The sequence below is a fragment of the Hippichthys cyanospilos genome, chromosome 14 (assembly GCF_059441005.1).
Source record: "Hippichthys cyanospilos isolate Australia breed blue-spotted pipefish chromosome 14, RoL_Hcya_1.0, whole genome shotgun sequence".
Classification (NCBI taxonomy): Eukaryota; Metazoa; Chordata; class Actinopteri; order Syngnathiformes; family Syngnathidae; genus Hippichthys; species Hippichthys cyanospilos.
The window spans coordinates 791,335-818,548 of record NC_142382.1 but is presented as its reverse complement, the minus strand read 5'-3'; the positions used below and the strand labels follow the sequence as shown (position 1 = coordinate 818,548).

At 41.3% G+C, this 27,214-nt stretch overlaps 1 protein-coding gene across 1 annotated transcript; it reads right to left on the bottom strand.

The window, feature by feature from the left end:
• Positions 1-1,274: 1,274 nt before the first annotated feature.
• LOC148412388 (uncharacterized) lies at positions 1,275-27,214 on the bottom strand. Its single transcript, XM_088433605.1, has 11 exons — positions 27,157-27,214; positions 18,866-18,915; positions 18,450-18,560; positions 17,674-17,778; positions 17,431-17,584; positions 17,124-17,284; positions 14,333-17,038; positions 12,178-14,215; positions 5,480-12,027; positions 3,823-5,311; positions 1,275-3,627 (listed from the first exon to the last, which is right to left on the bottom strand). The coding sequence occupies exons 1-11, from the start codon at positions 27,212-27,214 to the stop codon at positions 2,072-2,074; spliced, it is 14,976 nt and encodes a 4,991-aa protein (XP_088289731.1). The 3' UTR covers positions 1,275-2,071.

Genomic DNA, 27,214 nt, shown 5'->3' with positions numbered 1-27,214 from the left:
CGTTCGAACTGTGCACCGTGACGTTTACCACGATGCCACCTAGCTTGATAAGGTCTTGACAGCGTCGTGACAGTACGATGTTTTATTTATTTTTTTTAAATCTTCAAAATTCACATTTTTTGCCACCTGTTTCATCTTGTCAGAGTAACCGCGAGTGTAAGTGAAATATTCGAGTGGAGTTGTGTCTCCCTCTATTGTGGAAATGCAGTATCAACCGTCAAAAGCTGCCATGTGCAAAAGTATTGGGGCAGACAATTCTCGGGATAAAACATGTAAACGTTGAAAACGCAAGAGCAAAGTACAAATACGTCAATTTTTTTATTTAAGTTATTTTAGAAGTTACTGTACTCAATTTGAATATTTATGTGATTCGGAGTTTGACTTTGCCCCCTTTTTTTTAATTGTTGTCAAAATATACATTTTTACTTTGGTTTTTATTTTTATGGATGAAAATATTACCGACAGACCAGGAAAGATAACCACGTTTGTAATTTTGATTGACTGAGAAGTTGGAGTCTTATAAAGCAGTAAAAATGTGGACTGCGACGCGAATCGGGGAGCAAATTCAGAGAAGCAAGATATTCACCAACCGTGGACTTATTAAATAGAATTGAATGAGTCCTGAGAATGATTTGTTGCAAAAATGCTCTTTTGTGCTCTTTTCGTGACTACACAAGAATTGAGTACTAATATCTACTGGTATCGTCTGAAAAAATTGGTATCGAATACCCTGGTATTTCTTTCTTGTTGTTTGCTAGATTAGCATTTTAGTTTGTCAGTTCAGGGTTCTCCAAGCTTTGAGCTGTATTTTTGGAAGTGCTTTTTTATTTCTTTCTTCATTGTTCGAGCACTGTGCAGGTCAATAAATAAAGCAACATTTTTGTGAGTGGAGGTTTTTTTTTTTTACTGTTCTCTAGTACTGATAGTAGTTTTTTACGTTGGTACTAAAACCAATGAAGGATTCTGTGCTTTGATTTTACTGAAGTTAACATACTTGTCTCGTGCAGGGATGTCAGCTCTAATCCATCCCCCATTTTAATGGACCAATGGCGAGCCCGGCTTTTGTCAAACGAGAATTAATCATTCAAGTAAGTGCCGCATTTCTGAATCAAATAAGACTTGCATACCTATGATTATCTTGCACAAAGTCACCACTGGGTAAACCATATCACTCCTCTGATCTCACACATTTATCTGTTTGCTAGCATGCCAAAGATTTATTTATTTATTTTTTAATGTCACAATTGATGAATGCAAGCACTCAGACACACTGCTCTTTGTACACAAACATTAGGAATTTAGTTTGTCCGCTTTCAGTATTATGTAATATGTTCAATTTTTCTGTTCCCTTTGCACAAAGCAAGTTTCATCACCAAGGTATATACAGTATGCGTGAGTGAAAAAACTCACCTGGAGCGCTGACCTCACAGGACTAATTTGCAGCAACACATGAACTCTTCACACATGCTTTGACTAATAATACGTATTTATTTATGGCTATATTGCAAACATTTGGATTTTACGCATGGAATAGTCCAAAGGTCATGAAAAGCTATTTACACAGACTGCTGTATCATTATTCACACTGGCTGAGAATGCGTTGCTGATGCATATGTTTAGGTACTGTAGCAAATGAGCTTTAAGCAAAAATATGAATACAAATATAGTTACAGTAGTACGCTTTTTCTTATCGTAACTTACATTTCTTTGCTAGTTTTTCCTTTACTCCATCAAGAAGACCTCAGTGATACATACACACACGCACACACATACGCACAGTTTTTGGAACTATCGTAAACATTCCTTTTGCTATAGCCTGAACGTTAACACCCTTGTGATGATAGCGCACAAATGCTGCGAGTAAACATTTTCTGCACCACATTTAAGCATATTTACGGAAGCCCTGTCATAAGACACCTAGATACATAGCTTATTAACAATTTCATCGAGGTTTGCTGGCCATCTCTTTTTCAATCGGCAACATGCACGTTTAATACCTGCCCCCCACCAAACACTGGCAAATGTTTTTTTTTATAATTCTTGAACAAAGGAAGCCCATTTAGCTAGCACCTCACTTCTCAGCACCTTCAAAAAATCTCATTTTCTCCGAGTGAACGGATTCGCGGAGACGCTGGATGGACGAACCCGACTCGTCGTCGGCGAAGAACTCAGCGGGGTCGAACGTTTTGGTGATCTGTTTGGTGATTACAAAGGTTTCCGTGCTTTCGCAAGATGTTTCGCGGACGATTCGTTTCTGCGACACCGTTCTACTGCTGCTTTGAGAACTCTCCACTGTCCACGACGATGATCTCTGGCTGCTCTCGCCCGTCGAATGGATCGTGGACAAAAGTTGAGCGCGATGCGATTCGGGAATCGCTTGGACGTTGGAAGTAAAGACGTGTATTTTCTCCGACGCCAGTCTGAGCGTTTCCTCGGATGAAGACAACAGCTCAGACGACAGGACGGTGATCTTCTCGGGTAGGTTTGGATCGATTGTTATCAGCTCGGACCTGGCAGTGGAAGTTATGACGTTTGTCTCATCGAGGTCTGGAGGTAGGTCCTGATCGGAATATTTGACCGTCACCTTGGTCGGGGAAGATGAGGGCAAAGTGACATACTCGCTTGTGACCGTTGAGCTGATGTCAGCAAAGATGTCCGACGACTGTAAAGAACAGCTAGGGCTCATGTCCTCTTCCTGTTCCCCCGAAGGACTTTTTTTATCCATCTCCTCATTCTTGGGGGGTGTTTTGGCAAGTTCTGAAGGTGAGGAGAGCCCAAATGTCGGAAATCTAAACCATCCCGTCCGCTCGGGACTTTTCGCAGTTGGTTGCTTTGGTTCTTTGTCCTTTCTTTGTATTTCTTCCTTTGAGGTGTCTGGCTGTTCTTTCCCTTTTGCATTTTTCGCCGCATCAAATTCAATATCAGACTTTTCCAGGACCACTCTAAATGATGTGTGAGCGGCTTGTGGTGATTTACCATCTCCGTTCAGTTCAGCTTTCATCTCCAATGGACTGTCTTTATGTTTTGTGTCAGGTGATACACTCTCGCCCTCTGGTTTTTGCCGCGAAAATGCCAATCTTGGCATTTTGAAGGATGGCAGTTTGAACTTGCTCGGAGAGACAGGACTCACATCGTCATTCCCTGTCCCTTGGCTCGATTTGACGTCCACCTCTACTGTCAGTGCTTTTGGGGCTGAAACGGTACTTTCCAATTGTTCGCCTTCAACATCTGGCAGCTTGATCTCAGTGTCAACATCTGGTAATGGTTTCAGTTGAGTTCCTGCTCCTTCAATTTCACCTCCATGCATGGTCGCTTTAACTGATTGACATTCTTTGTCAATTCCGGGTGTTGAAACCACAAGTTTTGCTTCACCTCCAGGTAGCTCCACTTTCAAGGCATCGGTTTCGGTGTCTATGTCCGCACCTGGTAGTTCAACACTAACTTTTGATGGAGACCCTCCAAATTTGGGTAACTTAAAAGATGGTAATTTGAATTTGGATGGAGAAACTGCAACACTGACTTTTTGAGCTTCAATCTTAGCACCATCTATTTCTACTTTAGGTGATGGGAGTTTCATTTCAGAATCTGGGAGTTGAAGGTCAGCATCTGGGAGTGTGCTAACCTCACCTTTACTTGATGAGGTTTCATCAATTTTTAAATCAAGTTCCGGTGATTGAAAGTGTATCTTGGGTGAAGTGATTTGTCCCTCAACAGTCCCTGTTTCAGCTTTGATCTTAGGGCCTTCTATTTCTACATTAGCTGATGGCAGTTTAACATCAACATCTGGAAGTTCAACTTCAGATGCTGGGAGTTTGATCTCGCCATCTTTCTTTGATAAGCTAATGTCAATGTCAGGCCCCTTTACTTTGGGCATGGAGATGCCAAACTTTGGCATTTTGAATTTGCTCTCCTGCCCATCTAGATTTACATCCACTTCTGGTGGTTGAAACTCTACTTTGGGAGAAGTGATTTCCATCTTCCCTTCTGGAACAGAAACATCAACTTTCAGGGGACCAACGTCATCTTCAGACTCTTTGCTACTTTGCTTGGTTAAGGAAAATTTGGGAAATGAGAATCTAGACTTTTTCATTGTCACATTAACATCCATCGTGTTATCCGGAAGTTTGGCTTCAATGTTTAATTCTGGTGATTTCACTTCTGCTCCATCCACCTTGATCTCTTTGTCCACATCAGGTACTTCCACACTGACCTGTGGCAAAGCCACCCCTAATTTGGGTAACTTAAATGTTGGCAATTTAAATTTTGATGGTGACCCTTCAACACTACCTGGTTCAGCTTTCATCTTAGGGCCTTCAATTTCTACTTTAGTTGACGGCAGTTTAACATCTACATCTGGAAGTTCGGCTTCAATGTTTAATTCTGGTGATTTCACTTCTGCTCCATCAACCTTGATCTCTTTGTCCATATCAGGTACTTCCACACTGACCTGTGGCAAAGCCACCCCTAATTTGGGTAACTTGAATGTTGGCAATTTAAATTTTGATGGTGACCCTTCAGCACTACCTGGTTCAGCTTTGATCTTAGGGCCTTCTATTTCTACTTTAGTTGATGGAAGTTTAACGTCTACATCTGGAAGTTCAACTTCAGCTTCTGGGAGTTTGATCTCACCATCTTTCTTTGATAAGCTTATGTCAATGTCAGGCCCCTTTACTTTGGGCATGGAGATGCCAAACTTTGGCATTTTGAATTTGCTCTCTTGACCATCTATATTCACATCAACTTCTGGTGGTTGAAACTCTACTTTTGGAGAAGTAATTTCCATTTTCCCCTCTGGAACAGAAACATCAATATCCGGGAGACCAATCTCGACTTCAGATTCTTTGCTACTTTGCTTGGTTAAAGAGAATTTGGGAAATGAGAATCTTGACCTTTTCAACGTGACATCAACTTCTGTCGAGGTATCTGGAAGTTTGGCTTCAACCTTTAATTCTGGTGATTTTAAATCTACTCCATCCACCTTGATCTCTCCGTCCCTATCAGGTACTTCAACACTGACCTGAGGTAAAGCCACCCCTAATTTTGGCAATTTGAATGTTGGCAGTTTAAATTTTGATGGTGATCCTTCAGCGCTACCTGATTCAGCTTTGATCTTAGGGCCTTCTATTTCTACTTTAGTTGACGGCAGTTTAACATCAACATCTGGAATTTCAACTTCAGCTTCTGGGAGTTTGATTTCACCATCTTTCCCTGATAAGCTTATGTCAATGGCAGGCCCCTTTACTTTGGGCATGGAGATGCCAAACTTTGGCATTTTGAATTTGCTCTCCTGACCATCTAGGTTTACATCAACCTCTGGTGTTTTAAACTCTACTTTCGGAGAAGTAATTTCCATTTTCCCCTCTGGAACAGAAACATCAACATCCGGGAGACAGATATCAACTTCAGATTCTTTGCTACTTTGCTTGGTTAAAGAGAATTTGGGAAATGAGAATCTAGACTTTTTCATCGTGACATCAACATCCATTGTGGTATCAGGAAGTTTGGCTTCAACCTTTAATTCTGGTGATTTCACTTCTGCTCCATCAACCTTGATCTCTTTGTCCATATCAGGTACTTCCACACTGACCTGTGGCAAAGCCACCCCTAATTTGGGTAACTTGAATGTTGGCAATTTAAATTTTGATGGTGACCCTTCAACACTACCTGGTTCAGCTTTGATCTTAGGGCCTTCAATTTCTACTTTAGTTGATGGCAGTTTAACATCTACATCTGGAAGTTCAACTTCAGCTGCTGGTAGTTTGAGCTCGCCATCTTTCTTTGATAAGCTTATGTCAATGTCAGGCCCCTTTACTTTGGGCATGGAGATGCCAAACTTTGGCATTTTGAATTTGCTCTCCTGACCATCTAGATTTACATCAACTTCTGGTGGTTGGAACTCTACTTTGGGAGAAGTGATTTCCATCTTCCCTTCTGGAACAGAAACATCAACTTTTGGGGGACCAAAATCATCTTCAGACTCTTTGCTACTTTGCTTGGTCAAGGAAAATTTGGGAAATGAGAATCTAGACTTTTTCATTGTGACATTAACATCCATCGTGGTATCAGGAAGTTTGGCTTCAACGTTTAATTCTGGTGATTTCACTTCTGCTCCATCCACCTTGATCTCTTTGTCCATATCAGGTACTTCCACACTGACCTGTGGCAAAGCCACCCCTAATTTGGGTAACTTGAATGTTGGCAATTTAAATTTTGATGGTGACCCTTCAGCACCACCTGGTTCAGCTTTGATCTTAGGGCCTTCTATTTCTACTTTAGTTGACGGCAGTTTAACATCTACCTCTGGAAGTTCAACTTCAGCTTCTGGGAGTTTGATTTCACCATCTTTCCCTGAAAAGCTTATGTCAATGTCAGGCCCCTTTACTTTGGGCATGGAGATGCCAAACTTTGGCATTTTGAATTTGCTCTCCTGACCATCTAGATTTACATCAACTTCTGGTGGTTGAAACTCTACTTTAGGAGAGGTGATTTCCATCTTCCCTTCTGTCACAGAAACATCAACTTTTGGGAAACCAATGTCATCTTCAGACTCTTTGCTACTTTGCTTGGTTAAGGAAAATTTGGGAAATGAGAATCTAGACTTTTTCATTGTGACATCAACATCCATCGTGGTATCAGGAAGTTTGGCTTCAACGTTTAATTCTGGTGATTTCACTTCTGCTCCTTCCAGCCTGATTTCTCTGTCCATATCAGATACTTCCACACTGACCTGTGGTAAAGCCACCCCTAATTTGGGTAATTTGAATGTTGGGAATTTAAATTTTGAAGGTGATCCTTCAAGACTACCTGGTTCAGTTTTGATTTTAGGGCCTTCTATTTCTACTTTAGTTGATGGAAGTTTAACGTCTACATCTGGAAGTTCAACTTCAGGTTCTGGGAGTTTGATCTCACCATCTTTCTTTGATAAGCTAATGTCAATGTCAGGCCCCTTTACTTTGGGCATGGAGATGCCAAACTTTGGCATTTTGAATTTGCTCTCCTGACCATCTAGATTTACATCAACTTCTGGTGGTTGAAACTCTACTTTGGGAGAAGTGATTTCCACCTTCCCTTCTTTGACAGAAACATCAACTTTTGGGAGACCAATATCATCTTCAGACTCTTTGCTACTTTGCTTGGTTAAGGAAAATTTGGGAAATGAGAATTTAGACCTTTTAAGTGTGACATCAACGTCCGTCGTGGTATCAGGAAGTTTGGCTTCAACGTTTAATTCTGTTGATTTTATATCCGCTCCTTCCACCCTGATGTCTTTGTCCATATCAGGTACTTCCACACTGACCTGTGGCAAAGCCACCCCTAGTTTGGGTAATTTGAATGTTGGAAATTTAAATTTTGAAGGTGATCCTTCAAGACTACCTGGTTCAGCTTTGATTTCAGGGCCTTCTATTTCTACTTTAGTTGACGGCAGTTTAACATCTACATCTGGAAGTTCAACTTCAGCTGCTGGGAGTTTGATCTCGCTATCTTTCTTTGATAAGCTTATGTCAATGTCAGACCCCTTTACTTTGGGCACGGAGATGCCAAACTTTGGCATTTTGAATTTGCTCTCCTGACCATCTAGGTTTACATCAACTTCTGGTGTTTGAAACTCTACCTTCGGAGAAGTAATTTCCATTTTCCCCCCTGGAACAGAAACACCAACATTTGTAAGACCAATATCGACTTCAGATTCCTTACTACTTTGCTTGGTTAAGGAGAATTTGGGAAATGAGAATCTGGACTTTTTAAGTGTGACATCAACATCTGTCGATGTATCAGGAAGTTTGGCTTCAACCTTTACTTCTGGTGATTTTATATCTGCTCCTTCCACCCTGATTTCTTTGTCCATATCAGGTACTTCCACACTGACCTGTGGCAAAGCCACCCCTAATTTGGGTAATTTAAATGTTGGAAATTTAAATTTTGAAGGTGATCCTTCGACACTACCTGGTTCAGTTTTGATCTTAGGGCCTTCTATTTCTACTTTAGTTGACGGCAATTTAACATCAACATCTGGAATTTCAACTTCAGCTTCCGGGAGTTTGATCTCACCATCTTTCTTTGACAAGCTTATGTCTATGTCAGGCCCCTTTACTTTGGGCACAGAGATGCCAAACTTTGGCATTTTAAATTTGCTTTCCTGACCATCTATATTCACATCAACTTCTGGTGTTTGAAACTCTATTTTCGGAGAAGTAATTTCCATTTTCCCCTCTGGAACAGAAACATCAACATCCGGGAGACCAATATCAACTTCAGACTCTTTGCTACTTTGCTTGGTTAAAGAGAACTTGGGAAATGAGAATCTTGACTTTTTAATTGTGACATCAACATCTGTCGATGTATCAGGAAGTTTGGCTTCAACCTTCAATTCTGGTGATTTTATATCTGCTCCATCCAACTTGATCTCTTTGTCCATATCAGGTACTTCCACACCGACCTGTGGCAAAGCCACCCCTAATTTGGGTAACTTGAATGTTGGCAATTTAAATTTTGATGGTGATCCTTCAAGACTACCTGGTTCAGCTTTGATCTTAGGGCCTTCTACTTTCGGTGACGGCAGTTTAACATCAACATGTGGAAATTCAACTTCAGCTTCTGGGAGTTTGATCTCCCCATCTTTCCCTGATAAGCTTATGTCTATGTCAGGCCCCTTTACTTTGGGCATGGAAATGCCAAACTTTGGCATTTTGAATTTGCTCTCCTGACCATCTATATTTACATCAATCTTTGGTGTTTGAAACTCTACCTCAGGAGAAGCGATTTCCATTTTTCCTTCTGGAACAGAAACATCAACTTCAGACTCTTTGCTACTTTGCTTGGTTAAGGAGAACTTGGGAAATGAAAATTTTGACTTTTTCATCATGACATCAACATCTATGGCAGTATCAGGAAGTTCGGCTCCAATCTTTATTTCTGGCGATTTCACTTCTGCCCCATCTACTTTGATCTCTTTGTCCATATCAGGTGCTTCCACGCTGACCTGTGGCAAAGCCACCCCTAATTTGGGTAATTTGAATGTTGGAAGTTTAAATTTTGATGGTGATCCTTCAACACTACCTGGTTCAACTTTGATCTTAGGGCTGTCTATTTCCACTTTACCTGATGGTATCTTAACATCAACATCTGGGAGTTCAACTTCAGCTTCTGGCAGTTTGATCTCACCATCTTTCTTTGATAAGCTTATGTCAATGCCAGGCCCCTTTACTTTGGGCATGGAAATGCCAAACTTTGGCATTTTGAATTTGCTCTCCTGACCATCTATATTCACATCAACTTCTGGTGTTTGAAACTCTATTTTCGGAGAAGTAATTTCCATTTTTCCTTCTGGAACAGAAATATCAACATCCGGGAGACCAATATCAACTTCAGATTCTTTGCTACTTTGCTTGGTTAAAGAGAACTTGGGAAATGAGAATCTGGACTTTTTAAGTGTGACATCAACATCTGTCGATGTATCAGGAAGTTTGGCTTCAACCTTTAATTCTGGAGATTTTATATCTGCTCCTTCCACCTTGATCTCTCTGTCCACATCAGGTACTTCCACACTGACCTGTGGCAAAGCCACCCCTAATTTTGGTAACTTGAATGTTGGCAATTTAAATTTTGATGGTGACCCTTCAGCACTACCTGGTTCAGCTTTGATCTTAGGGCCTTCAATTTCTACTTTAGCTGACGGCAGTTTAACATCTACATGTGGGAGTTCAACTTCAGCTGCTGGGAGTTTGATCTCGCCATCTTTCTTTGATAAGCTTATGTCAATGTCAGGCCCCTTTACTTTGGGCATGGAGATGCCAAACTTTGGCATTTTAAATTTGCTCTCCTGACCATCTAGATTTACATCAACATCTCGTGTTTGAAACTCTACTTTGGGAGAAGTGATTTCCATCTTCCCGTCTGGAAGAGAAACATCAACATCTGGGAGACCAATATCAACTTCCGACTCTTTGCTACTTTGCTTGGTTAATGAGAATTTGGGAAATGAGAATCTAGACCTTTTCAATGTGACATCAGCATCCGTTGCAGTATCAGGAAGTTTGGCCTGAACCTTTACTTCTGGTGATTTGATATCTGCTCCTTCCAAACTTATTTCTGCGTCCCTATCAGGTACTTCCATACTGACCTGCGGCAAAGCCACCCCTAATTTGGGTAATTTGAATGTTGGAAATTTAAATTTTGAAGGTGATCCTTCAAGACTATCTGGTTCAACTTCGATCTTAGGGCCTTCTATGTCCACGTTAGCTGATGGTATCTTCACATCAACATCCGGGAGTTTAACTTCAGCTTCTGGGGGTTTGATCACGCCATCTTTCTTTGATATGCTTATGTCAATTTCAGGTCCTTTCATTTTTGGCATGGAAATGCCAAACTTTGGCATTTTGAATTTGCTCTCCTGGTCATCAATATTTATATCAACTTCTGGTGGTTGGAACTCTACTTTAGGAGAAGTGATTTCCATTTTCCCTTCTGGAACAGAAACATCAACATCTGGGAGGCCAATATCAACTTCAGATTCTTTGCTACTTTGCTTGGTTATGGAGAATTTGGGAAATGCAAATCTAGACTTTTTCATTGTGACATCAATATCCGTCGCGGTATCAGGAAGTTTGGCTTCAACACTTGAATCTGGTGACTTAATATCTGCCACCCCAAATTTGGGTAATTTGAATGTTGGGAGTTTAAATTTTGATGGTGATCCTTCAACACTACCTGGTTCAACTTCGATCTTAGGGCCTTCTATTTCCACTTTAGCTGATGGCAGTTTAACATCTACATCTGGAAGTTCAACTTCAGGTTCTGGGAGTTTGATCTCACCATCTTTCCCTGATAAGCTTATGTCAATGGCAGGCCCCTTTACTTTGGGCATGGAGATGCCAAACTTTGGCATTTTGAATTTGCTCTCCTGACCATCTATATTTACATCAATCTTTGGTGTTTGAAACTCTACTTCAGGAGAAGCGATTTCCATTTTTCCTTCTGGGACAGAAACATCAACTTCAGACTCTTTGCTACTTTGCTTGGTTAAGGAGAACTTGGGAAATGAAAATTTTGACTTTTTCATTGTGACATCAACATCTATGGCAGTATCAGGAAGTTCGGCTTCAACCTTTAATTCTGGGGATTTCACTTCTGCTCCATCTACTTTGATCTGTTTGTCCATATCAGGTACTTCCACGCTGACCTGTGGCAAAGCCACCCCTAATTTGGGTAATTTAAATGTTGGAAGTTTAAATTTTGATGGTGATCCTTCAACACTACCTGGTTCAACTTTGATCTTTGGGCCCTCAATTTCCACTTTACCTGATGGTATCTTAACATCTACATCTGGGAGTTCAACTTCAGCTTCTGGCAGTTTGATCTCACCATCTTTCTTTGATAAGCTTATGTCAATGCCAGGTCCCTTTACTTTGGGCATGGAGATGCCAAACTTTGGCATTTTGAATTTGCTCTCTTGACCATCTATATTGACATCAACTTCTGGTGGTTGAAACTCTGCTTTTGGAGAAGTAATTTCCATTTTCCCCTCTGTAACAGAAACATCAATATCCGGGAGGCCAATATCAACTTCAGATTCTTTGCTACTTTGCTTGGTTAAAGAGAACTTGGGAAATGAGAATCTGGACTTTTTAAGTGTGACATCAACATCTGTCGATGTATCAGGAAGTTTGGCTTCAACCTTTAATTCTGGTGATTTCACTTCTGCTCCATCCACCTTGATCTCTTTGTCCATATCAGGTACTTCCACACTGACTTGTGGCAAAGCCACCCCTAATTTGGGTAACTTGAATGTTGGCAATTTAAATTTTGATGGTGACCCTTCAACACTACCTGGTTCAGCTTTGATTTCAGGGCCTTCTATTTCTACTTTAGTTGACGGCAGTTTAACATCAACATCTGGAATTTCAACTTCAGCTTCCGGGAGTTTGATTTCACCATCTTTCCCTGATAAGCTTATGTCAATGGCAGGCCCCTTTACTTTGGGCATGGAGATGCCAAACTTTGGCATTTTGAATTTGCTCTCCTGACCATCTATATTCACATCAACATCTGGAAGTTCAATGTCAGCTTCTGGGAGTTTGATCTCACCATCTTTCTTTGATAAGCTTACGTTTATATCAGGCCCTTTCATTGTTGGCATAGAAATGGCAAACTTCGGCATTTTAAACTTGCTTTCCTTGCCTTCTATATTCATATCGACTTCTGGTGGTTGAAACTCTCCTTTGGGGGAAGTGATCTTTAGGTTTCCTTCTGGAATAGAAACATCAACATCTGGGAGACCAATTTCAACTTCAGAATCTTTGCTACTTTGTTTGGTTAATGAGAGTTTGGGAAATGAGAATGTAGACCTTTTCATTTTGACATCAACTTCAGGAAGTTCAGCTTCAGCCTTTATTTCCGGTGATTTTACAGCTACTCCCTCCACTTTGACATCTTTGTCAATCTCCACATTGACCTGTGGTAAAGCCACCCCTAATTTTGGTAACTTGAAAGTTGGCAGTTTAAATTTCGATGGAGATCCCTCAACACTACCTGGTTCAGCTTCGAATTTAGGGCCTTCAATTTCCACTTTAGCTGATGGTATATTCACACCTACATCTGGAAGTTCAACTTGTGCTTCTGGGAGTGTGATCTCTCCATCTTTCTTTGATAAGCTTATATCAATGGCAGGCCCTTTTACTTTGGGCATGGAGATGCCAAACTTTGGCATTTTTAATTTGCTCTCCTGAACATCTAGATTTACATCAACTTCTGGTGGTTGAAACTCTACTTTGGGAGAAGTGATTTCCACCTTCCCTTCTGTGACAGAAACATCAACTTTTGGGAGACCAATATCATCTTCAGACTCTTTGCTACTTTGCTTGGTTAAGGAAAATTTGGGAAATGAGAATTTAGACTTTTTAAGTGTGACATCAACGTCCGTCGTGGTATCAGGAAGTTTGGCTTCAACGTTTAATTCTGGTGATTTTATATCCGCTCCTTCCACCCTGATGTCTTTGTCCATATCAGGTACTTCCACACTGACCTGAGGTAAAGCCACCCCTAATTTGGGTAATTTGAATGTTGGCAATTTAAATTTTGATGGCGATCCTTCAACACTACCTGGTTCAGCTTTGATCTTAGGGCCTTCAATTTCTACTTTAGTTGACGGCAGTTTAACATCTACATCTGGAAGTTCAACTTCAGCTGCTGGTAGTTTGATCTCGCCATCTTTCTTTGATAAGCTTATGTCAATGTCAGGCCCCTTTACTTTGGGCATGGAGATGCCAAACTTTGGCATTTTGAATTTGCTCTCCTGACCATCTAGGTTTACATCAACTTCTGGTGTTTGAAACTCTACTTTGGGAGAAGTAATTTCCATTTTCCCCCCTGGGACAGAAACACCAACATCAGGAAGACCAATATCGTCTTCAGATTCCTTACTACTTTGCTTGGTTAAGGAGAACTTGGGAAATGAGAATTTAGACTTTTTAAGTGTGACATCAATATCTGTTGATGTATCAGGAAGTTTGGCTTCAACCTTTACTTCTGGTGATTTTATATCTGCTCCTTCCACCATGATTTCTTTGTCCATATCAGGTACTTCCACACTGACCTGTGGCAAAGCTACCCCTAATTTGGGTAATTTGAATGTTGGAAATTTAAATTTTGAAGGTGATCCTTCAACACTACCTGGTTCAGCTTTGATTTCAGGGCCTTCAATTTCTACTTTTGTTGACGGCAGTTTAACATTTACATCTGGAAGTACAACTTCAGCTGCTGGGAGTTTGATCTCGCTATCTTTCTTTGAGAAGCTTATGTCAATGTCGGGCCCTTTCATTTTTGGCAAAGAAACGCCAAACTTGGGCATTTTAAATTTGCTGGCCTCATCATCCATTTTGACATTGATTTCTGTTGGTTGAAACTCAAATTTAGGAGAAGTGATTTCCATTTTACCTTCTGGAACAGAAACATCAACTTCTGGGAGACTAATATCAACTTCAGACTCTTTGCTACTTTGCTTGGTTAATGTGAATTTTGGAAATTTCACTGATGGTAGTTTAAATTTGGATGGAGATTCCTCAAGAGCCCTTGTTTCAACGTCAATTTCAGGGGATCTAATATCAGCCGTATCAGAGGTGTCTTTCAGGTCAACTTCAGGAAGAGGTACTTCACATTTGTATTTTGGCGGTACGCCTTCTGAAGCTGTTTTTGATCTGCTAAAATCAACACTTGGCCCCTTGACCTCCGGCACGGAGAAACCAAGACTGGGCAACCTAAACTTGCTTCCTTTCCCCTCATGTTCAGCTTGAGTCATTGTCATCTCTATTGATGGACGATCCGTTTCAATGCTCACTGGTTCAATGCTAACTGCTAATACCTCCTCAGGAATTGGATCATCAAGTCCCTCCATTTTTACATCTTTGCCTCCATCGGGCACAGCTCCAGCAAGAGTTGGGGAAACAATCCCAAATTTTGGTATTTTGAAGGATGGCCTCCAAAACTTTGTTGGTGATGTTGTATCCGTTGCTGCAAGAATAATCTCTGGCATTTTAATATCACCTTCAACTGAAAGCTCTTTTTTCTTGTCACTTGATATTTTGACTTCAGCTTTGGCTTCTGGTATAGTCATCTCTTTCTTTCCTTTACTTAAATCAATTTCTGTCCCTTTCACCTTTGGCATAGAAATGCCAAATTTCGGCATTTTGAACTTGCCACCTTTATGTTCAATTTCAGCATAGACAGGTTCAGTCTCTGTCTCATGCCCTTCAATTTTTGCCTTTGCAATCCCAATACTCACTTTTCCAACATCAACTTTTGGAACATCTGGACATTTGATGTCAACACTTGCATTTAGGTCTTTGAATTTTTCTCTGTGCTCATCAAGTTTTAAAGCTTGCGTTTGTAAATCAGGTTTTTTAATGTCAATCTCTGTCTTCAAATGACCAGTTTGTCCAATGTTTACATCGATTTTAGGAGTCTGTGGAACTTTTACATCAGTTCTTGTGTCCAGGAAATTGCTGTCAACATCTGTTTTCAATACGTTTAAATCAATCTCAGGCCCTTTAACATTTGGCAGTTTTACCCCCAACTTTGGCATTTTCAACTTAATTCCCTCTCCATCAACGTCTTCCTCTCTTTCTGGTGGTTTAATTTGCGTCACAACCGATGGCGCTGTTGGAAGTTTGACTTCGGTTTCGGCCTCACTAGTGGAAATATTGGATATATGTGGCATTCGGACATAAACATTAGCCTCGGATTCAGGCTCTGACTTTTTCGCATGTTCCTCTTTTTTGAAAAAGTTCATATTGAGCTGTGGTCCGGTAATTTCTGGTATCGTAAAATCAAACTGTGGCATTTTAAACTTTCGTCCTTTTGCTTCCTCACCTATTGGCGACCCTGCAATGTCAACAGCTAGCTGCTCCTCCGGGATATTTCTAGACTCACCTAATGGAGCATTAGGTGATTTTACTTTTTCCGCGCTCTTTGTTAAACTTAAATCGATTTCTGGAGCTTTTAGCTTTGGCAATGATACTTCAAATTTCTGTATTTGGAATGGGCTTCCTTTTCCATCAAGCTCCCTCTCGACTGGGGACTCAGCCGAATCAATGTATTCAAGTTCACCAGTACTTATCACAGCAGACATGTCAACTTCGCTTATTTTTTCTTGTAGGAATATAGTTCTTTCTCCTTTGACCTCATCATCCTTTGGCCCAGAAATACTTGGCTTTGGCAAATACATGCCAACATCAGGGATTTTAAAGTCTGCCTTTGAAAACCCAATGCTTGGCAAAACTATCTTTGTTGTCTTTGATTTCTTGTCAGAGTCTTTTGAGTTGAGTGCAGGTTCATCCTCTTGTGCTGTCTCTGTAGTTGTTTGGTCCATCTGGGTCACAGTTAGAACTTCTTCCGAAGGTATGTCACCTGGTTTGATCGTTGGTAACTTGAATACAGTCTTCGATAATTCGAGAGTAGAGGTGTCCTCTGCCTTACTGATGGGTGCATCCTGTTTCGTTTTGCTATCTGCAACTTTAGTGGGCGTTTTTACAGAGATTCTTTGAGCGTTGGCGTCTATCACAGTGATTTCTTCAGGAATAGGTACTCCACACATATCAACCTTGGGTAATTTGTATCCCGGCAGTTTTGAAACAGCCTCTTTCACGCTGTCAACGTCAATCGAAAGTTGCACTGTTTCCGGTAGTTCATCGAGGGCCCCTTTGACTTTTGTCCTTCCCGACAGGTCCTCCATACCAGGAATTTCAATGTCTTCGCGCTTGGGGAGGAAAGTTTTTTTTTTAGTTTTGCCTTTGCCTTTGACTGGGGATGTCTGTTCGATTTGAGTCGTATGCTCAAGCTTGTCAATACCCTGATCTGCTATTTCTAAACTTGCGCCCAGTGTTTTTAGCCTTTTGGGTGATTTTGCTTTGGCCTCTTTCTTGTTTGATTTGTCCTTCCCCATCAATTTCATTTTTAATTCAGACCTTTCCTTCTTCTTTTTCTTACCCTCAGGAGACAGTGGTCCGGTAGGACTTTCTTGACCCGCCAGAGCCACCGTCAGGTCGGTTGTTTTCAAAGCACTGTCTATAGCAATGAGCTCCACCTTGTGTTGTATAGCTAGGGGTTTGGTCACCTTTGAGTCTGGACCTTCTACCAGAGTCATCTCCTCTATCCTGTGCTTATCAGGCTTTCTTTCCATAGGGCTTTGAAGACCTTCGGGCGAGAGCAATTCGGCAGCTTCTTGTGTGCATGTTGTTGGTGCATCGGTGTCCTGATCCTCAGATGAGCTAATGCGGCCTCTCTTTGTCAGGGATGGAAGTTTCATCTTATGCCTTTTCTTGCCTTTTAGGGCATCTTGAGTCTTTATTGGGGACTCTGTGTCGCTCGTGGTGGGACTCAGCTCCAACTTCCTCTGCTCATCAGCCTCCGACGAACTGTGAGACCTTGCAAAACGGGACTTTTTTCCTCTCCCCAAGGAGGGAAACTTTGGCCAAGAAATGCGCGCATCACCTCGTCTCTTGGATTTCCCATGTTCCCGCATCTCTGGAGTGAAGGTTTCATCCTCCTGGTTGGGAACAGGAATATCAGTTCAAACTGAGAAAAAACCAAGAGACCATAAATCATCTAAAAATGCAATTTAAGATGGTTACAGGGATAATGTCAGACTCGGCAAGGGGCTCCGTTTCTGTGATGTCGGGTTTGCGTTTGAGGCAGAGTTTCACTTTGTACGCCTGCGCATGCTCCAGAATCTGAATGGCGTCTTGATATGACACATTGTCAAAATACACGGTGGCGCTCAGAAGCTGATCACCTGCATTTAAAGGAGTAGAACATTTTAAAAGCATGTTGGTAAGATAATAATTCAGTTAATACACTCCAGAGCTTCAAACTATAGTTTCCTTCAGCTTGGAAAAAGTGTAAATATCTCTTCTTTTTTTTTTTAAACTGGAACCACACCTTCTTTCAGTTGTAGACTTTTAGAGGCAGGTGACTCTGGTACCACTTCTTTAATGAAGATGCCCTCTTTTCCTCCTCCGCCATAAACGAGACCTTCTGCACCACCATCTTTGGCTGTTTTCACTATCATCCCTGACTCTGGGCTGTACGCTTCCTGCCGAAACACCACCATATGGTAGGTGGCTGTTTAGGAACAACCGGTGTGCTTTAGCAAGTCCTGGAAATTGACTCCATATTACTCACCTTGAGTTTGCTCATCTTTGGAGTCGAGCGGCGGTCAAACCCACAGCCAAAGCCGGACTTTTTACCTTTCTTTCCCCTGCCTCTCTTGTGGTGTGGGTCATCCTCCTGCAACAAATAACAACAAATCTGTTTGGAGAGTACATTCACCGCTCTCGTTTGTTCTCTTTGTTGAATGATATACGCAAATTTAGGAAGTTGCGGCAGATACCGTACAATTATGACAGTGGAAGACCCCCTTTCAATCTCTTTAGTAGGAGGCCATTTTGATCTAGGTCGCGTCACATACAGCATAAGTTTTTTTGTTGGCGGAAACATACACAGGACAGTACTTGTGATGATAAATACAAGACACGCTTTGTTTGATCTAGTATATGTCAAAAGAAGTTGTGTTGAAATTTGGTAGGAATCAGTCAAAGTGTTTTGGACACAACACAAAAAACACCTAGAAACGACCACTTCAAACCAAAATTGAAGACTTGTGTCTTTTTCAAACTGGTTCTTGAAAGGTTTTGTGTCTTTTCTCATTGGGACTCAGTTTTCAGGATTTCACTTTCTAAAAGGTGATTAATATGGCCTAAAAACTATGATGACACTGAAATGAAGCGATACTTGTTTGGGCCCTAATTACAGCATGGTCACTGTTGTATTGAGCACACAAGAAGAAATACAGCTGACTCAAATGAGTTCCTGATCTGGAGCGTAAATTGCTCCAATCAGTAATTTATGTGAGCGTTTGTTGGCCAGTTTCCATACGCGTGTGCTGTAATGTGCGTTACCTCCTTGTCACTGTCGCTATATTTCTCTGTTTCTGGATGTTCTTCAACGGGAGATGATCCCTGAGGGCGTGGTCGCTCACTCTCGGTGAAATGAGATGGCTCGTCACATGCCTGTAGACAACCATTCAGATTGGCAGAAGACAGCTAAAGGGAAATCTTTGGTGAATTGATCGCAGACGTGATATGACTTCAGGGGTAGGAAGTAACAAAACATAAATACTTTGTCATTCTTCTCAAGTTGATTTTTCAGGTATCTCTACTTTGCTTGAGTTTTTGTCTGGCAGCTTTTTACTTTTACTCCCTACATTTGAAATCGATACCAAACCATCTTTTGATATTCAAGAATCTAATCTGAAAAAACAAAAAGTAACTCAGTGTCAATCAGCACTCTTACTCTCATGTACATTTGGACTCACCGAGCGGTCCTCTGAGCCAAGGTCCGGCGCTCTCAGCCTGCGTCCAGCTCCTACAGACAGAAACACAACACACCACTTCAACGTTTGTATTTTCTTAATTGTTGTCTCTCCCCTGAGCTTGAAGTCTGCTGCATCTAGACTTTGTAGTGTTCTTCCGGGCAACAATTTCCCCTGGGGGGCCATCTCCTCCATGTTCTGTTAAGTGATCCTCTTTATTGATCCATACATGAGACCTATTTCCAAAAAGGGAAAAAAAAACTGAGTACAAATGCATCTGGTTGCTTGTTGTTATGGTCAGAAAGACCGATTGCATGTCCTCAGACTTATACTTGCGCGTGTTGTTTTGAGTTAACGTTTGAGTAGTATTTGAAGAAGTAGCTTAGTTATAGGTAGTTGAACTCCATTTCTTAGTAGTATCATCAGCGTCTTCAACGTCAAATAGCTTTTCAGTAGTGAAGCCATCATTTTTTAATCACCTACTGTAACATGCTAGTATCCACAGACACTACATTTCCCCAGAGAGTCCTAAACACTATTCCTGCTTCCTGCGCTAGTACGTACAGTACATATCCGCCCTAGGTGGTGTATAAAAAGATTTATTCATGGTACTTATCAAGATCTAACACACAACATATACAATATATTTTCCCTGAATTGAACATCTCTATTTGCACAGCAGTAAGGTAAATACCTCTTACTCATTTTCCTTCTCATCTTTCACTGAGGCCAAGATAAAGGCCACTACGTGATCAGAGTGAACTCTTCCTCTCATCCCTCCTGTCTCTTTTGAGGAGTCAGCACTTGTGAGAGGCTCATCCTCATCCAAGAAATGCATGACTGCTTCCCTTGCCTTCTTGTAAAATCAAGCTTAGCTTCACAGCATTGATTTGAGACTTAAAACGGCACTCTCCAAAAGACGTCAAATGTAAAGTAATGCCAGATATTTTGTTTTGGCCATTCATTTTTTTATTCATTTATCCTTATAAAAGGAATCGTTTTTGTAATAGTTTCCTTAGTGCGCTCACTTACTCCGCCAGTTGCACCAGCTGCCATTTTAGTTTGAGAGGCCAATATGGAAAGGAATATAACTATTGGAAATAACTGAAAATGTATGAAAAGAAATACACCATTCCCGATATTAATGTATATATGCAGATTTTTTCGTTTTGTTTGAAATAATTTGTCTTGCTTTGATTTTCATTTGTTGACACAAAACGTACCCAGATGATTTTCTTGAAATCCGATTGTAAAAATTCGCGTGATATAACATCGTATACAGTACAAGGTGTACCTTACTTCATGTTGTTTACACACTTTCATAATAAGACCTCACTCACTGTGCTAACGTTTGTCATGTGAGCTCCCGCTGCTTCTTTAAGTGCATTAGTGTTAAGCGATGGCTGTATGTTCGCTTTAGGGGGAAAAACATCAAATCACATTCCACTTGGTGATAAGAAGAAACAAACATTCAAAACACTGATCCACATTAATTTGACCAAATGGCACATTGCCAGCTTACACAATGTAACCCCTGTATCGACTAAAAAGTCTGAATAACTAAGATATTGAGTTGACTCAAGCAGTTCACCTACCTGCCGATGTTGTTTGTTCAAGTCCTCCAAACAACTTGAAGTGCTTTCAACGTAACAAGCGACTTTGTTCTGCCTGGCGTAGACAAAGAGGGCGGGAGTGCACATACTCCTTATGCACCGTATGCACAAACGTGTCACTCTGTCATACTGATTATCGCCTTTGAAAAAAACTACCAACAAATGTAGGATGCTAAGAAAAATGTGCCTTCAAATATATTTTAATAACAAACAATTGGAAATTCTGAAACGTACAGTATATGTAACTCAAAAGGTAAATACAACTGAACTGTACTGATTATTTGGTGTTGCCTGTGCCACACTTCCTGAATCCATCCATCCATCCATTTTCAATAGCCGCTTATCCTCACGAGGGTTGCTGGTGCCTATCCCAGCTGACTTTGGGCAGTAGGCGGGGCAACACCGTTTACGCAACGAGTCACACCTAGGGGCAATTTAGTGTGTCCAATGCACCTGTCGTGCATGTTTTTAGAGTGTTTGAAAAAGCCAGAGTGCCGGGAGAGAACCCACGGGGGAACATGTAACCCCAACAGGAAGGGTGGAGCAAAGTGGATTTGAACTCGGGTCCCTTAACTGTGAGGCAGATGCGCTAACCACGACTCCACCGCGCCGCCCTCATATCGACTAATGCCTTCATAAAAAATATGGAAAATGTAAGATTCACATACATATGCATTCATACATATTTTAATGACAAAAGAATTGCTAAATCTTAAACGCAAATATATGTGATTCAAAAGTTAAATACAACTGAACTGTACTTATGAAATGATTATTTGGTGTTACAGGAGCCACGCACAGCGGCATTTGAAAGCAAAATCAAAAATGCAACATTTGACTTTATTTTTCCTGCCCGTGCCTTACACTGTTTAGAACAGTGACGCTTGGTTTCAACTGAGAGGGCTGTAGACAAGTTCAACTTTACACCTTAGTTCCAGCTTCCAACGATAACTTTCACACAAGGGACACTCTGCTTGTGTCCTTGAAATACTACAATGGAATTTGGTCAATTTTCAGAAAGCCACCGTTCTTAGGTGCCTTTCACGTATGGGACTGCGACCTATGAAAAAATCCTTTGATAAGATGTTTGAAAGGACCAACAGATGCACACCTCAGCTCTCTTTTTGTTTCTGATAGCCCCAAGCTAATAGTTGTGAGTTTAAAGCATCTATTCCTGGCTTCATCCCGCAAATAATGTTCCAGGATGTCGTTTTGAAGTGAATTGCGACGGGAGGGTGTCCGGCAGTGCCAGGGCTTCAATCATCATGGCTTGTTCCTTTCACTCGCTGTGTGCGATGAGCTTTACACGACAGCGAGCAACAGTACACCTGAGAGGAACTCCTTTCTCAAATGTTTGTGCTCACTGCACAAACACAATCCGCAATCATATCTATAATATGGAAATATTCGAATGTAGATGAGAGACAGCGCAGCAAGCAAACATTACCACTTGCAATACAAAAGGTGTCATGTTGGCATATCTCTGGTATAAAAGAAATAAATCCAATGTAAGACAATTCGGATGCAGTTTATATTTTCCTCTTCGATACATTACATAGGTATCAGATTAGGACTTAATACTTGTTTGCAAAAATATGTGATCCAAACATCCCTACCAGGAAGCAAATCAGTTGTGTTCACTTGTTCATTTGTGTTCCATTTCTAACTGCGCGCGTCTACGAAAATCTGCCCTACTGCTGCGGCTCCTTTTAGCTTTGGCTTGGTATTTCTTCCGCAGCTTCACTTGGAAATGAAAATCTTCGCCCAGCCTACCTGCCAGGTCTCGGATGGAGAACCTACTGTAGAGGAGGGAGTAGCAAAAAATCAATAACAAATAAAACGTCTCGCTTACAGTCACATTTTCAGGAATATGAAACAAAAAGATTTACTGAGTTGATTCATTTGACGCGAGATGGGGGGCTCCACAGCCCCTCAATTTGTTAGACGTGAAAAAAAGTCACGTTTGAACTAACACGTGCCCTTTAATGGCTGTTTTCATCGATAACCGTTTGATAAACGCGCCTGTTTGGCTTCACGACTGAAGCGGCGTTTTGTCAGGCTAGGGAGATGCTGCAGATGATTCGCTGCAGGTTGACGCTGCAGCCCTACACGCGGGTGTGGCTCCTTTCCCCTCTGAGCACTTCGCCTCATCTTATTTGTCTCTTTCACCGGCGCAATGCCGTGACACCCGGACGCTCACGTTCCGTGCCAATCGTAGCGCCTTGCAAAAACAAAACCTAAAGCGGTTAAGAGATTATTTCCTCTTCGATTGTCCAGCCAAGTCATCAAAAAGTCACACAGCTGCTTGCTTGTGCTTGGACGGACATAAGCCCCTTTCACCGCAGTCCAGCGTATTGTAATAGGATTTCAGCCAACAAACACAATTAGAGTTCAACCTTGCGCTCTCAATATATGCTATTCTCATCCGCCGGCAAAACAAATTCAAGCTAATTCCTCAACATAATCTTCAAATTGCAGATCTTAAACTGTGCTTATTCCCACCAAGTGATCATGTCAACAATCATCCACAAATATATATACATGCATACATATTTATTTATGGGAATGTGTCCGAATTTCGCGGCTCGTGGCGCAGAGGTTAGCACGCCCGCCTGTGTGGAAGGATTCTCTTCGACCACTCCGGTTTCCTCCCACACTCTATGCGCATGCATGGCAGGTGTATTGGACATACTAAATTGTCCTTAGGTGTGATTGGGTGCGTTGATGGTTGTTTGTCTCTGTGTGTCCTGCGATTGGCTGGCAACCGGTTCAGGGTATGCCCCACCGGAAGTCAGCTGGGATAGGAACAAGCAAGCCTGCAACCCTTGTTGAGGATAAGAAGCTCTAGAAAATGGATGGATGTCAGAATATAAGTTAAAATTTAGTTTCATATTCAGGCTTGGACAATATGTAACTGTATATCAAATTGTTGTTAGTCATCTTACAGTCTTTATGTGCTACCATCAAATTTTCATATGGTCCAGGTAAATTTATACATTGAAATTGAAAACGTGCAGGTATTGGACATATCAGATTTGTCAAGTTATTAAAGAAAAACGTTTTTTTTTTTTTCATCTGTTCTTTTTAACATTTTTTGGGACACTTTCTTCCACTTTTCCATAAATACCACATAAATCTTCAAGACAAAACGAAGCCTATTTTTATTCATCGCTCAACCATTTTCTTGCACTTGCAGACGAGTCTTGGGACACAATAGAATGTGGGAGCCAACCTGGCTGACTTCCCAGCACAAATCTCATTATTCCCTCTCTGACCTTGACTGTCTTGCAGTCTAAAAACCAAAGGACACGCTTTTTCATCTTCGGAACCTCAGATGTCAACTGCAGCACATATTGAAACATGATACTCAATTTGATACTGAAAGACATCAACTCGATTTTTTTGCTTTTAATCTTCCTTAAACAACCTGTTTCGTTATTTGCTGGCGTTCAGATAGTACCAAACTACACAATCAGCTAATAACTTTGCCAATTACAAAAAAATAAAAACATTAACCTCGCCAATCTGTGTCAATCTGGCTTTCGAAAAATCTAATAACATGAAAATAACAATCAAGAGTGCCAGGCAGTATGCTGAGATCTCTCCACTATTGAACTACTTTATTGTATTATGTTTTTGAAACGGCATACACTGCAAAACTGAATCACTCCACAATCACTTGACATGACAAAAAATGTTCAAACAGCTTCCAACCCAACTTGAAAATGGGATCAAATTCAGGAAGGAATGAGCGGTGATGCGTTGGACCAATCCGAACATAATACTCAGGACACATGATACTCAGGCTGCAGCTAACTTGAAACTGAAACTTATTGACATGAGCTTATGAACTTTTAATCTTCTCAAAACAAACTCACACAGTGTTTAAGTACTTTGCTAATAATGTACACTCTTTGAACCAGAGGCAGCATATACACTGGACTGGTCACCAGCCAATCACAGTACATGCAGTATAAATCAGCACCATTTGCACCTTTGGACAATTTTGGGCGTTCAATGAAGCTTATATCATTTTTTTTCTTGAATGCGGGAGGCAGATTCGATCTCAGAACTTGGAAACTGCAAGACGGATATGCTAACCAACAGTCAGTCCATTGCGTTGCCTCCAATTTGAAGGACGCCCAAGAATGAGTGGCGGTGCGTGGGACCATTCCAAACAAAAACAATGATGCGTCCATTAGACGGAGCTGCGCTAAAGGGAATGTCCACAAAACAATCAGATCAATCACTCAAACTTTAGTAATAGACAATCAGAAACGAAGAATAAAGATTTGTGAAAAGTACTACATTGGGGGGATACCGCTTGATGACATTGAAAGACTGTTCAGATCAATGCCATGAGTTGAAAAGAATCTAATTATGATTCACTTCAATATAAAACTTAATTTTTTCATAAAATTGCAACCACAAATCTTAAAATGTATTTTGTTGATTTAAAAACACTTTCTGGATTTATTCGATAAAACTGAGCTTTCTTTTACAAAAACGCTGCGGTTTTTGCAATTTGTCCCCATAGGAATTGCTTGAAAATCAGGGCATATTTAGCTTATCAAAATTTTAATTGTAAAAAATACAGGTAAAAATGGAAGAATTTACATAGAGATTCATATATTCAGTTATTTTATTTTTTCGTCCGCCAAAAATGAAAACTGGCGGTTTATGCGCTGTATAAGGCACAGGATTATAAGGCGCTCTGTCAACTTTTGAGAAAATTCAAGGCTGTTAGGTGCGCCTTACAGTGCGGGAAATCCGACATTCAAGTCTTTGCCGTGATTTGTTTGGCGCACTTTTCCACCGGGCGCAAGCTCCCTCGTATTCTATCCGGGACCGGCCCGGTCTGGGTATCGGGGCAACGGCGGTCAGTCCGATCCCCGCCGTCTGCGTGAAAGGCGGCGGCGTGTATCGCGACACCGGCGCTGTAAGGTATGGCCGTAATGTGCTCGTAGCGTAAAGCCTGCAAAAATTGCCCCCATTTACACAGCCTGAAGGGAACCACTAACTTGTGATGAATCAGGAGACAAGTCAGCAGGCTGCGACAACAACAGCAAAGAATGACACTGCCGCCCCATTTGCCATCTGTTTTCGAAAGTGTTGCAGGGTTACAGGTGGCGGATTTAAACACAGCGTTCTTTTTTTTCTTTGCTGCGGTTTCGAGTGTCCTGAGGCTGCCACAAAACGCCACGCGTCTGTGCAGCAGCAGCATGGCGAGCTCGCCAGAAGAGATGATGACATCTCTGCAGACGACACACCCAGCGCTCACTGCAGGTCGGCATTAGCACCTCACACACACACGCGCGCGTACACACATCGCACGCGTCGATGCTGAGTCAGCATGTTGTTGAGCCCAAACGTCCGTCCGTTTCCCAACACTGTGCACCTCAGGGATGTCAAACTCGTTTTGCTTGTGGACTATCAAATCCATATAAATGCATAACCACTTGTTTTTGATTGCATATGCACCATTATTTTGTTTATTACAACAATCTGAATTTGAAATCAGACGTCATGGAAAATAGTCCGGCAAATGCTTTAGTATATAAGTATTGTTGAATTGATGTAAAAAAAAATGGTTCCGTGAACGAATAAATGCTTGTAAAACCGGTTCAAGTAAAAAAAAAAACAACACATCAGTTTATGTACAGTTTTTCTGCAAAAAAGAAAAGGTGGCGGATTTAAACACAGATCGATCACCTTAAAAAAAATGCCAAGTAGACATGCCTTGGTCTACCACTAAAGAAAATATGCTGTGTTGAGTTTTACCCCCGGGCCACAACGTTTAACGCCACAACGCAGTGATTCTCGATCTTTTTTCAATGACTCAACACTTGTGAACTATTTTTGGAGCCAAGTATAAACAGCGTAGTACACATGTTGTTTCTTCTTCCATTTAATTTGCTCTTGATTTGAAAAGAAGACTGTACTGTCCTGTACTGTCTGACCCGGGAATTAAATTTGTTCTAAATTGCATTTAAAATCATTAAATTAGATTTGCTGATACATGTAGAAACCTTGTTTAAATCTCACGCACCCCCCCTGAAGCGCTTTCATGTTTTCCTCAGGGATACTTGTAATCCCCATTTGAGGAGGGCCGCCCTAGCCGATACGGTAGGGCGGCCTTGAACCGCAGTCTTTTTCATGCGCTTGACTTTGACAAGGATACACCTTAGGATACAACAACAGACTGGTCGCCGGTCGATCATAACTGTATGAGCACCTACATACAAATATGGAGCTCTTTTTCATTGTAGGCAGCAATGTAGTTGAAGCAACCCTTCGTATAATGAAGAGTTGCGTTATGTAGTTACTATTCAATTTGTTTTGAAGGGATTGGTACAAAATGCCATTTTCCTGCAGATTTTCCGCCAAAATGGAAACATACAAATTTGTTGAACAGAAACTATAAAGTAAACACTTGATTTGCTTTAGTTTCCATTATTACACACAGGATGAACAATTCACGAGGCCCGATCCCGGCCTTGATATTTCCGAGCCTTTAACGACACCGTTACGCATTTTACGGGAAGTATGAAAGGAAACTGCGCTATCCATGCAGGCAAAACTCAAAGCCTTAAGCCAAAAAGTGTGAGGCGGACACGCTACCCACTCGTGCGCCGTGCCGACCTCAGTCCAAACATGAAAAGAAAAAGGGCAGATGTTCACCTGTGCCGGAGGGCGCGCCATGCCAGTTGGGGAAGGCCAGGTGGAAACAGTCGCACAT

Excerpts from the sequence above, each read along its gene's own strand:
- LOC148412388 (XM_088433605.1), bottom strand. The coding sequence starts at position 27,214 with ATGTGCGACTGTTTCCACCTGGCCTTCCCCAACTGGCATGGCGCGCCC. Across the intron at positions 18,561-18,865 it reads TTGGCTCAGAGGACCGCTCG|GCATGTGACGAGCCATCTCA; the intron begins GTGAGTCCAAAT and ends GGTTGTCTACAG. Across the intron at positions 17,039-17,123 it reads CCGAGTCTGACATTATCCCT|GAGGATGAAACCTTCACTCC; the intron begins GTAACCATCTTA and ends GTTCCCAACCAG.